The 16,068-nt window shown below is 36.1% G+C and overlaps 1 protein-coding gene across 1 annotated transcript; it reads left to right on the forward strand.

Annotated features, from left to right (window-relative positions):
- Positions 1–7,047: 7,047 nt before the first annotated feature.
- Positions 7,048–13,805, forward strand: LOC110455900. Its single transcript, XM_021506324.1, has 4 exons — positions 7,048–7,149; positions 7,685–7,877; positions 12,169–12,227; positions 13,681–13,805. The coding sequence occupies exons 1-4, from the start codon at positions 7,111–7,113 to the stop codon at positions 13,696–13,698; spliced, it is 309 nt and encodes a 102-aa protein (XP_021361999.1). The 5' UTR covers positions 7,048–7,110; the 3' UTR covers positions 13,699–13,805.
- The last annotated feature ends 2,263 nt before the right edge of the window (positions 13,806–16,068 follow it).

Consider the following 16,068-nt stretch of genomic DNA (forward strand, 5'->3'; position numbering starts at 1 on the left):
GCAGTTTATGAAGACTAATGGGTACATGTATTTGTTCCTACAACTCATCTACAGAGTTCCAAGAACACAGAACAACAACAAAGAGAAGCCGGAGACAAGGGCAAGCGATGCATGAGACCAATGTACGGAAATTATCAAACAGAAAGAAAAAGAAAATCATCGGAGATAAACAATAAAAATTAAAACGTCATATTAACGCAAGGAAATGTTTCTCCAGCGACACTATGCAATTAACATCGAAACAAGAAAATGGACGACAATCCTGTCTCTCGTCTGACCTATATATTACTTAATCGCGACATATATAGAAGACCTAGTACTGCTCGTTAGTCGAAGTAAACAATGCATTTAATTGGTTTTCCAAAAATGTATCTGACATACTAATTGTTTCCTCTGGTTTACTGTAGAAGTACACTGCAATACAGTTCAAAAGAGAACTAACGTTGCGTAGTTAGATAGATTGGTTATCAGATTGATGATCAAGTTCGATGACTATAATAAAAATACCTTTGTATCTATGACTTCTCTTTACGGTTGTTGTGGTTGATCTCCTACCCCTCAGCACTACCGGTTACGATTAACTGAAATCCATCCCCCGAATAACCTGGTCCAGCATTAATGACTTGGTCCTAAGGTAGAATATAACGTGACCGTTATTCTCAGCGTTTGAGAAGGAAACAATAGCTCGGCAGATGTAATATTTGTTTCCTGAAACATTCATTAATGAGATTTGAGCTGATCATCTGAGAACATTGAAAATGATTTGTTTTCGTGAACAGAATGATAAATGTAAATGAGACAATATCTGCTTCAAAGGGGCGTGGGATTATTAGTATGATGACATCGGTGACATTTATCAACAGTTAAATTTGACGTATAAGTCACAAATTATAGTTCATAAAGTAAAAAAAACAAATATCAATATGCGAAGTGTGTTTTATGACATTTCATAACATGGTGTGTTGTAAAGACAACATCATGGCTCATAGACTCTCGCACATCTATGGCCAGGTATTAAACAAAGCGTAGCTGAATCGAGTCATTTCGGTACATATATAACAACTATTGTACATACGCTTACCGCGTAGCCGAATCGACACATTTACCTCCTTTGTGCAAACGCTTCACTGGCCATTTGTCTGATGAAGATGGCAGAGTACATACCGTACTAGTCATCGAAACGTCACATAGAAACACTTATTGGTTGTGTAACAATATACATTTCATAATCCATGCTTACCAACATGAAGAAAATGTTTAGGAATGTGAAGTGTTGTTTGACTCCTCTCAACTAAATGAGATTACATTCCGTTGGATGTTGACGCCTCTCTAGAGTAAGTTTACGCCACCGATGTTCTGCATGACACGGTTGTATGACTTAAAACTCGGTAATAGTGTTCTGGCTGTTTTGATCTGTTTTGATTCCTCCCAACAACAGGATGAAAAAACTGGACTTGTTTTACATAAAACTGTTCTCAGCATAAAGTCTGTGTTTTTTTGCACTTTTTGTACCTTGTTTAAATCATGTGTATTTCAGAAAAGTAACCTGTATAGCATTGGAAACGATATTAGGCTTGCAAATTCCCCAAATTCTCCAATATCATAAACAAAATTGAAATTTTATTAATGTTCCACCGGATCAAGGAATTGGGCTTGAACACACAATTCCACCATAAAATAGGCAAGTTTCATTGAACATACATGTAACATTTGTGGAACTGTTAAGGACAGGTAAACAGGCGCCAACAACTTAACAAGAACAGATGTTTCTGCAAACTTATAGCCTATCTGAAACAAGGAACGCCGTATTGTCAATACCCATTTTTATATTTAACAGTTTTCCAATTATTTGAGATCTGGTTGCTACATTTAACTATGAAAATAACCAAGTGCTATGTGTCACATTAAGATATTAGATTTTATCTGTACAGTTATTTTTGTGGTTCATCCTCAACATTGTATAAAGTGTGTTAAGTCCGTTAGATATAGAAATAAAAAACAGTTCCAGAACAGCCTTTAGGTGCTGCAATTAGTTTGGTACAAAATACATTTTCTGACGAGTGTAACATATTCACCTCTTTCACTCCTTACACCAATTTTCACGTTTTTAAACTTCCGCTTCTTATATTTATTCTTCCTTTACCTTGTTAATGAAACTTGTTAATTCCGTTTAAACTTAATGTTCTGCCACTTCTGCGTGACAAAGTAATATGACAGGCAATTTAGAAACCAGATTGCAACTAAGATGCATGCAGGTGAAAACAATACAGGTTCTTTAGACATATGATTGTTAATAGGATTGGTCGATAATACATGATATTTAGGGATTAGATTGTTGAATAAGTTTGGCAATAATATACAGACAATTTAGAGATCATATTGTTAATATGTTTGGTAACGAAGTACAAATAATTAGAGATTGGAAATAAGATTGATAGATAATACAATGAATTTAAGAGATCTTATTATAAATAAGATTGGTAGGTAATACATGTAATTAAGTCCCCCATATTAAGTCCCCCAAACATGGTTTGGGGACTTATTGTTTTTATTCCTCCGTGTTCTTCTTCTTCTTCTTCTTCTTCGAAGCCATGTACTTGTCCAGAGGTTTTCTAAGAAACTATTGAGCGGATCATCATGAAACTTCACACACATAATCATTAGGGGGTCAAGGTGTGCAACAGGTTATTTTTATCTCGACCGGATGTCCAAGATGGCCGCCAGGACCTTACTTCCGGTTTTGGAGTTTTTGGCTGTGATTTCGTTGAAAATTGGTACATAGGGGTTTTCAGGGCTGCCGAAAACAATGGAAACAGTTTCGAACAGCTCAGTTGTCATGGTAACGAAATGGAGGCCTCTGATTGGTCGAAAATGGAGGCCTCTGACTGGTCGAAATTTCGCTATTTTCTGATTCTGTCCAAAATTGGTACATGGGTTTCTTCAGGGTTTCCGAACACAATGGTAACAGTTTTGAAAAGTTCAGTTGCCATCGTAACGAAATGGAGGCCTCTGATTGGTCGAAATTTAGTTGTTTTCTGATTCTGCCCAAAATTGGTACATAGGGTTTTCAGGAATTGCGAACATTAATGGTAATAGTTTCGAAAAGAACAGTTGCAATGGTAACGAAATGGAGGCCTCTGATTGGTCGAAATTTAGTTGTTTTCTGATTCTGCCCAAAATCGGTACAAAGGGGTTTTCAGGGATTCCGAACACAATGGTAGTAGTTTCGAATAGTTCAGTTGCCATGGTCACGAAATGGAGGCCTCTGATTGGTCGAAATTTAGTTATTTTCTGATTCTGCCCAAAATTGGTACATAGGGGTTTTCAGGAATTCCGAACACAATGGTAACAGTTTCGAAAAGTTCAGTTGCAATGGTAACGAAATGGAGGCCTCTGATTGGTCGAAATTTAGATGTTGTCTGATTCTGCCTAGAATCGGTACATAAGGGTTTTAAGGGATGTGAAACACGATTGTAACAGTTACGAAAGATTTAGTTGCCATCGTAACGAAATGGAGGCCTCTGATTGGTCGAAATTTAAATGTTGTCTGATTCTGCCTAGAATTGGTACATAGGGGTTTTAAGGGATGCAAAAAAAAATGGTAACAGTTTCGAACAGCTCAGTTGCCATGGTAACAAAATGGAGTCCTCTGATTGGTCGATATTTAGTTGTTTTCTGATTCTGCCCAAAATTGGTACATAGGGGCTTTCAGGAATTCCGAACACAATGGTAACAGTTTCGAAAAGTTCAGTTGCAATGGTAACGAAATGGAGGCCTCTGATTGGTCGAAATTTAGATGTTGTCTGATTCTGCCTAGAATCGGCACATAAGGGTTTTGAGGGATGCGAAATACGATTGTAACAGTTACGAAAGATTTAGTTGCCATCGTAACGATATCGAGGCCTCTGATTGGTCGAAATTTAAATGTTGTCTGATTCTGACCAGAGTTGGTACATAGGGGTTTTAAGGGATGCCAAACACAATGGTAACAGTTTCGAACAGCTCAGTTGCCATGGTAACAAAATGGAGTCCTCTGATTGGTCGAAATTTAGCTGTTGTCTGAGTTTGCCTATGTTCCTAAGTCCAACAGGGGTCGTTTGGGGGACTAATCTGTAACGGCCATTCGTTACAATTATTACTAGTTAGAAGCTGTAATTGTTACCGAGAGTGGTAAAAAAATACATGTAATAAGGAGATATATGTTTATACTAATTTCTCTCTCTCGAACGACAAACGCCAACACCATGAACAATTGTTGTAGACCTAATTTATTTTTATGATATTTGATTAACTGTACATGTTTAAGTTGCTTTTTTTTAATGTAGACCTGTTTTTTTTCCGCACGATAAAAAAAAATGTAAAGAAAACATAGTTTCGCTGGTTAATTGACAACCATTTAGGATGGCATTTTTAATTATATAAAAGTGAGATCGATTCATAATATTAAACTGTGCATTTGATATATATCAGTTTTAAATACATTGTTTTACGGAACTGGAATGTCAGATATTTATCACAACACCAGAAATAAGAGGGCACCTCTTTATATTATATATTGATACAAAGAACAGCAATCTAAATAAATGAATAAATACCTGACGACTTCGTCTCTAAATACATTTAATATGAATATAAAACCTTTTTATGATTCAATAAGAAAATCCATTAGAGCACCCTAATCTATGTTTGAATGTAAAAGACATTTATTTACACACTTGGGATGTGAGACATAGTTGGCCTACAACATACTTTAGCATACATTAGCATACATCATTAGTATATGCAATTCTTACGCGAGTGTGTGTGTGTGTGGGGGGNGAGGAATCAACATGTATGTCGGGCTGACTGCTTTCTAGGATCCTCTCCAAACGGTCTATGAGTTTGGCTGTATACTAACCAACGTAAAACATGGAACTGGAGTTGTAGGTGTGTACCTTTATGATGTTTAAAAAATGAACGTCAATAAAAGTGCATTAACATGGGAAGTTTGCGTGGGGGGTCTGGACACGAACCTAGCCGACATGATATAAGGGTGATAAGATATATCATTAACAGGATGAAATGTGGTGTGGACAGGTGGCAACACGCTTTGTGGTAAACGATTTTAACACTCCCAATAGCAAAAGACAGAAATAGATGACTTATTCACATGTCATTAAGAAAATCGACATTGGAGCATTCTAGATATAGATATGTTAGCATATTTAAGTTTATCTTATGAGTCGATACTTAATTCCATACAAACATTTTACTCTGAGAGCTGTCCCTGTTCTGTTTTAATCCTCTGTCAGATACAAAAATAAACAAAACGTAATAACTGTAAATAGAGGTACCAAAAACGAACTTATTAATAGTAAATATTCTAACAATATTACTTACATTATAAAAAATCCAGCCTCCACAGTAAATGTAATCAAACACAGTGTGGCTTCAATCAGATTTATCTGTTTGGGGAAAAAAACATAGTTTATATTGATACAATGATACACACACTAAACAATAATCTGCCGAGTAAATACTTCTACAATACTACCGACAATACAACAACATTGGTCACCATATAAGTATTCAAAGTTCACTTGGCACTACAGACAAAATGCTTTCTTACCTCGACATGGCTATTGATACCATGTTACCGACACTGCACCAATGGTAATATATAGATTAATTATAATATAATAAAACCGGCAATACCTAGACACTGGGAATGGTAATTTGATAAGTATCTTTATAGTAACGGTAATTTGTGTCACATCTTCTGTGAAAGGTAATCTGTTATATTTTTTTAAGGAATATGAATGTGTATTTTATCTTTACTGAATGTGTATTGGTAAGATATTTATAAACCAGGGCAAAATAAGAATAAAGTCAGATTTACAAGGAGACAATTTAAAAAATTCAAGAACATAACCAGACCAGGTTTTCCAGAAGGATAAATGTCTTCTTTATCGATGTTATCCGCCCAGTAAATACAGGTCGACTTTAAGTATTGTTACTTTATCAAACAGAGACCTGTTGTTGTTCACACGAAACAATGCACACCTATGAGGTTATGACCATATCGCACAAAGAAAAGAATATTTCCCAGTGAGATCATGCTGGCGACTAAACACCTTGTTGATAGTTTGCATTTGTTCTGTCAGCATTCGACAAATATTCCGAAAAGCGTCATGTGGGGAGCAAGCTTGTGAATATCGAATCAATTGCGACATGTTAACATCCCGTGTAACGAGAAAGGAATGGTAATGTAAAGGGGTGGTAATGTAAAGGGGTGATAATGTAAAGGGGTGGTAATGTCAAGGGATGGTAATGTTAAGGGATGATAATGTAAAGGGATGATAATGTGTAGGGATGGTAATGTGTAGGGATGGTAATGTAAAGGGATGATAATGTAAAGGGATGGTAACGTAAAGGGATGATAATGTGTAGGGATGATAATGTGTAGGGATGGTAATGTAAAGGGATGGTAATGTAAAGGGATGGTAATGCAGAGAGATGATAATGTAAAGGGGTTGTGATGTAAAGGGATGGTAATGCAGAGAGATGATAATGTAAAGGGGTTATAATGTAAAGGGGTGGTAATGTAAAGGAATGGTAATGTAAAGGGGTGGTCATGTAAAGGGGTTGTAATGTAAGGGAAGGGAAAGTTCCCGATCAGACAGTCTACGTCATCCTGCTTATCAAACAGCTTCGACATCATTAGTGTTCAATTTGTCTGAAAATGATATCGAAAGCCTAAGCCATGTTTTCGTTTCCTGTTCTAAAAAGCACTTCATAACAATAGCCTCATATAAACAAAACTTAATAAGGGTAACTTAAAACACATTGTTATAAATGATAAGATGTACTACACGTGTGTCTATAAGGACTCGCGTTCTGTTACCTTCCTGATGATGCACGTAAAACACAGACATTAAATGACTGACTTGTTATTGCTCCGTTAATTACGAAACAACATTGGAAATACAGATATAGGCACTGTTTGGCCCCTTGTGTATGTGTGTGTACTACACGTGTGTCTACTACACGTGTGTCCTGGCCCGAGATAACCGTTGACCCGGACGTAGCCCCTTAAGTATATAAAGTACACGTACTATCAACGTACAGTACATGTGCTGCTGCCCACTGATTGCCATAGACTGTGTGCAGGTAACCTGTCTGTGTTTCTTGTACATCTTTTATTATAACACAAATGCTATCGTTTGTTCCTAGTTTATATATCATGTTTTTTTGTTTTTTTTGGGGGTTTTTTAAATGCATATGATTTAAACTTAAGCTTCTGTTAAATCTTGGGCATGTATCTAAACATTGCGCTTGTGACAAATCAGGAATATAGTCGGGAAACTTAGGACTGACTTGAACACGATCATTACGAAGTAGACTGTGCTGAACATTCTGTCTTTGTGTACGTGGTCTGAGTATTGACATAATTATATTCGGTACCTTATCAGCTGTCATTGTCTCGGCTGATGTAATGTACCGCTTAAAGCGTGAAACATTTCATTTTCTAATACAGGTGCAGGGTTTCATATTAAACACTTGATTTATTTGAAAGCATCGCACTATACAATTAAGCTGACAAATTTCAAATCCGGTTATCGAAAATCAAGAAGAGAATTGTTTATTTATTATTAACGTAAACTTGAAAATATTAGCACTTGACGGCTACTCTGTTCTATTTTAGTTCGTTATCACGATGAAGAAAGAAGGGGTTATCGCCCTTCTCCTATTCATGATTATGGCGCATGACGGTACGAGCTTATTTCTTCACCGAGGGGACATGAAATTACATGACGAATGGGCCATCAGGCCAACAGCGTCAACCTATCAGATTGGAGAGATAGATATAGAGGCCATAATCAACGCTGAACTAACTGGTGAGTCATTTGACGCCAGGTCAGATGTAAATAGTAAGGCAATCTTGGTAAGTGTTGTAATGTCAATTAAATGATCCAAGACATTTCAAGTACCTCTGAACTATAACAATATATACTCATTACATGTATGGTCACTAGACGTCATGTAAGGTAACAAGACGTCACCGGATGCTTTACCGTTGTAAACATATAAGGTTACTAAACGTTACCGGATACTTTACCGTTGTATACATGTAAGGTTACTAGACGTTACCGGATACTTTACCGTTGTATACATGTAAGGTTACTAGACGTCACTTGATACTTTATCGTTGTATACATGTAAGGTTAGTAGAAGTCACTGGATACCTTACCGTTGTATACATGTAAGGTTACTAGGTTACTAGACGTTACCGGATACTTTACCGTTTTATACATGTAAGGTTACTAGACGTTACCGGATACTTTACCGTTGTATACATGTACGGTTACTAGACGGTACCGGATACTTCACCGTTGTATACATGTAAGTTTACTAAAAGTTAGCGGATACTTTACCGTTGTATACATATAAGGTTAATAGACGTCACTGGATACTTTACCGTTGTATACATGTAAGGTTACTAGACGTTACTGGATACTTCACCGTTGTATACATGTAAGGTTACTAAAAGTTAGCGGATACTTTACCGTTGTATACATATAAGGTTACGAGACGTCACTGGATACTTTACCGTTGTATACACGTAAGGTTACTAGACGTTACTGGATACTTTACCGTTGTATACATGTAAGGTTACTAGACGTTACCGAAACTTTACCGTTGTATACATGTAAGGTTACTAGACGTTACCGGAAACTTTACCGTTGTATACATGTAAGGTTGCTAGACGTTACTGGATACTTTACCGTTGTATACATGTAAGGTCACTAGACCTCACTGGATACTTTACCGTTGTATACATGTACGGTTACTAGACGGTACCGGATACTTCACCGTTGTATACATGTAAGGTTACTAAAAGTTAGCGGATACTTTACCGTTGTATACATATAAGGTTACGAGACGTCACTGGATACTTTACCGTTGTATACATATATGGTTACTAGACGTCACTGGATACTTTACCGTTGTATACATATATGGTTACTAGACGTCACTGGATACTTTACCGTTGTATACATGCAAGGTTACAAGACGTCACTGGATACTTTACTGTTGTATACATGTAAGGTTACTAGACGTTACTGGATACTTCACCGTTGTATACATGTAAGGTTACTAAAAGTTAGCGGATACTTTACCGTTGTATACATGTAAGGTTAGTAGACGGTACCGGATACTTTACCGTTGTATACATGCAAGGTTACAAGACGTCACTGGATACTTTACTGTTGTATACATGTAAGGTTACTAGACGTTACTGGCTACTTCACCGTTGTATACATGTAAGGTTACTAAAAGTTAGCGGATACTTTACCGTTGTATACATATAAGGTTACTAGACGTCACTAGATCCTTTACCGTTGTATACATGTAAGGTTACTAGACGTTACCGGAAACTTTACCGTTGTATACATGTAAGGTTACAAGATGTCACCGGATACTTTACCGTTGTATACATGTACCCACAATGGTCACATTAACTGGCAATATTGGTGAGGTTTTATTATTGTCGTTTTGTAACATCTTGTGTTACCTAGGTCACTAGACCTCACTGGATACTTTACCGTTATATACATGTAAGGTTACTAGACGTCACTGGATACTTTACAAGGTTACTAGACGTTACCGAAACTTTACCGTTGTATACATGTAAGGTTACTAGACGTCACTGGATATTTTACCGTTGTATACATGTACGGTTACTAGACGGTACCGGATACTTTCCCGTTGTATACATGTAAGGTTACTAGACGTTACTGGCTACTTCACCGTTGTATACATGTAAGGTTACTAAAAGTTAGCGGATACTTTACCGTTGTATACATGTAAGGTTAGTAGACGGTACCGGATACTTTACCGTTGTATACATGCAAGGTTACAAGACGTCACTGGATACTTTACTGTTGTATACATGTAAGGTTACTAGACGTTACCGGAAACTTTACCGTTGTATACATGTAAGGTTGCTAGACGTTACTGGATACTTTACCGTTGTATACATGTAAGGGTACTAGAAGTTACTGGATACTTTACCGTTGTATACATGTAAGGGTACTAGACGTCACTGGATACTTTACCGTTGTATACATATATGGTTACTAGACGTCACTGGATACTTTACCGTTGTATACATATAAGGTTACTAGACGGCACTGGATACTTTACCGTTGTATACATGGAAGGTTACTAGACGTTACTGGATACTTCACCGTTGTATACATGTAAGGTTACTAGACGTCACTGGCTACTTTACCGTTGTATACATGTAAGGTTACTAGGCGTTACCGGAAACTTTACCGTTGTATACATGTAAGGTTACTAGGCGTTACCGGAAACTTTACCGTTGTATACATGTAAGGTTGCTAGACGTTACTGGATACTTTACCGTTGTATACATGTAAGGTTACAAGACCTCACTGGATACTTTACCGTTGTATACATGTAAGTTTACTAGACGTCACTGGATACTTTACCGTTGTATACATGTAAGGTTACTAGATGTCACCGGATACTTTACCGTTGTATACATGTACCCACAATGGTCACATTAACTGGCAATATTGGTGAGGTTTTATTATTGTCGTTTTGTAACATCTTGTGTTACCTGTTAATCACAAATACGTGACCATAAATGAAATACATTTAACAGTGTTAGTTTTACTATAAGTGTCACTTCATGAGCGAAAGGGCGACGACGTAATGTATAACTAGGTGTATACTAGTTTTTTTTAATTTTTAGCAAAATGCATACTTTCACAATGTTTAACACTAGGGAGCATTCTATCTGTATGATAAAGGAGAAATAGATCTAATTCTATACTTTCTATGAGTTAACTGTGTCCTGTAACATTCACAACCGGTGGAGACGCGTTAAGGATCATAAAAATGTCATTGCCCCTGTTAACATGTTTCCCACTACTCTTTTGATCCTCTTGGCACAACATGCTGCTTACTCACACTCGGATGGTTTGATCGTGTTTAAAATTCCAAGATTTATGGAATATCAGAATATTGAATGAAATTCACCATTGACAGCTAACGACCAATTGTAGCTATATAGGGATCTCAGTCCATAGAGCCTGGCAACAGCTAGCAGTATTTGTGAAATGCACATCTTTCTTTATATCCTTACCGTATGTTTTATTAAAAACTTCCTTGTAGTTCAGGTGGCCCATAACTCAATAACGTAACGCGCATGTTAGAATTACGGTAAGTATCAGCAAATCATTCATTTCATTTTAATACTATTTTTTATTTTTAAATCTGCGTCTTGTGCACTCCAGACGATGTAATATATGTAATTATATAAATCTATGATAATGATAGAAAATAAGTAGTATATGCCGTTTAATTATGTTCTTATTTCAGTTTTTACATTTCAAAACATCTGTATTAGTCGATGAACAAAAAGCGATATTCATTTATTTTAAATCAACATGATTCTTCCTATTCACAAAAACCTTTTTTGTCTCTAGTAATAGCAGTATGCTGTAGTGTAATTCATTTTTGGCATAATATGTATTTTACCAAATTTGAAAACTGCAGTTACATGTGTGTCTTAATTTGTAATTAACAAGTACTCCTCTTAATTTTGAAATTTTCGTAGTTTTGACATTCATATAATCCAGAGATTTTACTCACTTCACAATGTTTTTCTACGGTAGTTAAGACCAGTTTGGATTTCCAATATATTTGGTCCCTAGCCATCACCGAGGAGACATAGAAGGGCGAACCAGCTGTATAATGCAGTGTATTTCATTTCCTTTTGTCATTCTGTACATATATACTCACCATTTCAATAGTGGTTAAGACTATCTTTATTTCCAAAATTTTGATCCGTAGCATCATCGATGATGTAATTTTTGTCATACTGCATTATTTAACACTAATTTTATAGATACAATTATGTGTGTTTCTAACGTTTATCTTACTCGCCATCAATGAAATGACACTGCCTTCGACATCCAGCAAAATGTTGTTGAATTGCTATTTTGTCTTAAGTGAGTAATACGGGGTTATTTGAATTGCTATTTTGTCTTAAGTGAGTAATACGGGGTTATTTGAATTGCTGATTTGTCATTCGGTGATACATGTATACCTAGTACTAATCATCACACAGTGAAAAGTATTTGTATCCATTTGAAGGTCCCATTAACAGCGGGTTCACTGACGTCCTTGGTCACCTTTACGGCAAACGACTAGAGGTAGGTAGTTTTTAGCTCACTGCATGATTGGTTTAATACCATATCTCTATGCATTGCTTTTCAATTCTTTATTTATGAGCATAATTGAAACTCAAATCGTCTTTCTTTTTTTTTTTTTAATTTGAAACACGTTTTATTGCTTTTTATTTTTACAGCAATAGGATCGGGCACGAGTTTTTACAGCATTAGTAAAGCCCTCTCCTCAACAGCTATTACACACACACAAAAAGCGACAATACATCAATATATATATATATAAATAAGTTAAACTATGAATGTATGAAAGGTTTGCAAAAACCAAATAAATTTCTCACAGTAATTTATCTTGAAAGGGTGCTTGGCAGAGAGAGGGAAAAGAAAGAAAGAGAAAGAGATTATATGAGAGATGGAGAGGGAGTGACAAAGCTTATAGAGGGGTGGGAAGGGTGGAGAGAGGGGGGCCTATTCAATTAAGTCAATCGTGTTTGATTTAATTCATTGTTTAAAACGTGTAGTGGTATGTATATATGTGTGCACTATATCAAAAAATGTTTTGGTATTTAACTCGGAAGACTCATTACCAAACCGTAATACTTCCAAATTGATTATAGTATAAGGTCTTAGTTTATTATACATTTCGCTTCTTTCATTTACATATAAAGGACAATAATGTTTTTTTAGTGAAACGCATTTCCACATAGGTTTCCACTCACGCATTCCACACTTTCAACAATATTAACTCTAAATAAATCATTGTGTAATGCACTACAAGTATGTCTTAGCTTTGTATGTGGTATATGTATGTATCTCGTTCCTTGGATAGAATAGGTAGGGTAGAATGCTCGTCCTTTTTATATATTGTTAATGACGAGTCATTTGTTATCTTTAAATTTGGGAACAATGGTGAATCATATTTTAGCGTAAACAACAAGATCGCAATTCGAACTTACAGTCGATAGAAACAGTTTATGATTTAAACAAATAGTTACACGGAAAATATTAAAAATGTTAAGGAGAAGAAGACCGAATGTTTCCGGGTGAAATAATGAGCAAGCTCTTAAATACTTTATCCATTACAACACTAAAACACCACAGTTTGAGGAAACACAGATGTTAAAAGAAAGGGGACGTTAGCAATTGCAAAATCGCAATAGTCACGTGTATCGCACAGCTTAGCAGTAATCCGGCTCTGTTCGTGTTACTGTAGGTTAAGATCGAGGTAGAAGACTGATATTGAGGCCTGGGTGCAGTTTGACGATTTATTACGAGCTTATGACAAAATGTGTTTTGAAAACAACTTCATAATTATATTCATTAAACAGAAAGAAGTGTGGAAATATCTCAATATAATGTTCTTTGTTTGTAAGATACTCCAATGGTTAACCTTTGGTGAACATGACGACCATCCTGATAGTGTTAGTTAGGCTTGTCTAGCTTATTTTCATCTGAATTAATTAATTTTTTCTACTTTTAGGGGCTACAGAGGAAGTAATCCAAAGTTAACAAGTAACCGATTGTCACACCGACTGACTTTTCGCTGGCTACTGTTGTAACTGAAATAAATAAATGTTAATAAAGCCATTCACTGAGAGTTTCAACTATTCTAGTTTATCACTCGTCATTGTTAACTCATGAATACCACTCCAAGACATAAATACCACTCCAAGACATCAATACCACTCCAAGCCATGAATACAATGTACCACCTCAAGACATGAATACAACTCCAAGACATAAATACCACTCCAAGACATGAATACCACTCCAAGACATCAATACCACTCCAAGACATCAATACCACTTCAAGACATGAATACCACTCTAAGACATGAATACCACTCTAAGACATCAATACCACTTCAAGACATGAATACCACACCAAGACATCAATACCACCTCAAGACATCAATACCACACCAAGACATAAATACCACACCAAGACATAAATACCACACCAAGACATAAATACCACACCAAGACATCAATACCACCTCAAGACATGAATACTACCCCAAGACATGAATACCAATCCAAGACATCAATACCCCTCCAAGCCATGAATACAATGTACCACCTCAAGACATGAATACAACTCCAAGACACCAATACAACTCCACGACATGAATACCACCTCAAGACATGAATACCACCTCAAGACATGAATACCACTCCAAGACATGAATACAACTCCAAGACATCAATACCACTTCAAGACATGAATACCACCTCAAGACATCAATACCACCTCAAGACATGAATACAACTCCAAGATATGAATACAACTCCAAGACATGAACTTTGTATTGTTTCACTATCAAAGACGATAAGACTTGTTCATATGTACCGGAGGTGTATAGAGAATTCCTCCCGAGTATTGTTCTCTCATATCAATCATTAAAAACCAAGTACTTCACCTCTCAATGCCCACAGACGGTCGCCATCTTCCAGTTTTAATTACTTTCTCCTTGGTTTAAAAACCAAAATAGCAGTAGAAATGAATTTTGCCATACCCTGAAAACGCAACGTCGCTGCACGCATAAAAACAGCACATTTCCATGATACCTCTATGGTTTAGTTGTTATTCAACTTTCTATTTTCCATACGGTATTTTATTAGCGCCATCTGTGAACCTTATCGCTACTTACTGTACATCTCATTAAGTGTGCGCGCAGAGAAATATAGTTCCTAGTTGAAAACAAATTATGTTTTTGTTGTCAAATATTTAATTCATGACTGATCATGTAATAAATGTATATAAATGCAGAGCCGGGCGAATATTACATGTCCACCGACATTTTTGTATTACTACGCGATGTGATTAGCCCATGTTAGATAGACTTAGCCAGCATGATTATCTTGTATGGCCAGCGTTATCTTGCATGACCGGATATGAGAGAAATTGTTTTGTGTGGTATGTATCATAAATTTTTATACATATAAATCAGTCAAATCATTACAGATTACCAATATAATCCTCATTTAGCGGTCATCATACACTATACCAAATCAGATAAGAGACGGCAGTTATTAATTTACAGAAGTATAAACAAGATATCATTGAAATAACCAAAATTTTTAAGGCCATCATAAATATTTCAAACACAAAACACAAAAACATTTTCCAAAGTGTTCCGATTGTTGTTACTGTGACGAATTCGGTGTTGGTCCATCTGTTCTGGAATTTCGGTTGATCCTACACAGTGTTTTGTTTTATATTGCTCGCCCATGAAAAAAGTTAGCCTTATCTGTCAACGTTGAGAAAATACACTTAAAACCTCGATCAGTAAAAAGTACAAAAAATGTTAAAAAACGGAAATGTATATGGGTCATCAAAATTCAAGTATCACAGAACGACACCAGGGTAAACAAAACATTTTACATAGGCGGGTGCGCCATCCAATAATGCTTAATTCGCGAACAAAAGTTTTAATCATGAAAACAAGGGATGATATTACTTGCTCTTGGAAAAGGAGTTTTCCTGTTGTACAAGTACATGTACCGTTAAAATTTTGTTCATTCTGGCTACTGTTTATTTGATGTTGTTTCTCGCGGATGTCAGCATATAATAATGGAAAATGACAAGGTCTTTAATTTATGTACCTTAGTTCTTTTACAATTGAATTTTTGTAATGGTTTTAACGTAACATAGTACAATGAAAGGCTGTTTCAGTCCAATTGTGAGTGGTCAGACACTACTAGCGTTATCATTATATATCGTTGACGTTATCCTCTTTATACATAAAACATATCTCATTTCATCTCTTCCAGTGGTCTGAACAAATCAATCGACGTATTGGCGACATTAATAAGTTAGTGATTAGTTGTTTTGTAGACATCATTGATTCAGAATGATGAATATTCA

The sequence above is a fragment of the Mizuhopecten yessoensis genome, unplaced genomic scaffold (assembly GCF_002113885.1).
Source record: "Mizuhopecten yessoensis strain PY_sf001 unplaced genomic scaffold, ASM211388v2 scaffold8399, whole genome shotgun sequence".
Taxonomy (NCBI): Eukaryota; Metazoa; Mollusca; class Bivalvia; order Pectinida; family Pectinidae; genus Mizuhopecten; species Mizuhopecten yessoensis.

What these genes read in the sequence shown, in the direction of transcription:
- LOC110455900 (XM_021506324.1), top strand. Translation starts at nt 7,111, where the DNA reads ATGTGCTGCTGCCCACTGATTGCCATAGACTGTGTGCAG. An exon ending in TTGCCATAGACTGTGTGCAG is followed by an intron (nt 7,150 to 7,684) that starts GTAACCTGTCTG and finishes GTTCTATTTTAG; the next exon opens with TTCGTTATCACGATGAAGAA. An exon ending in AATCAACGCTGAACTAACTG is followed by an intron (nt 7,878 to 12,168) that starts GTGAGTCATTTG and finishes ATCCATTTGAAG; the next exon opens with GTCCCATTAACAGCGGGTTC.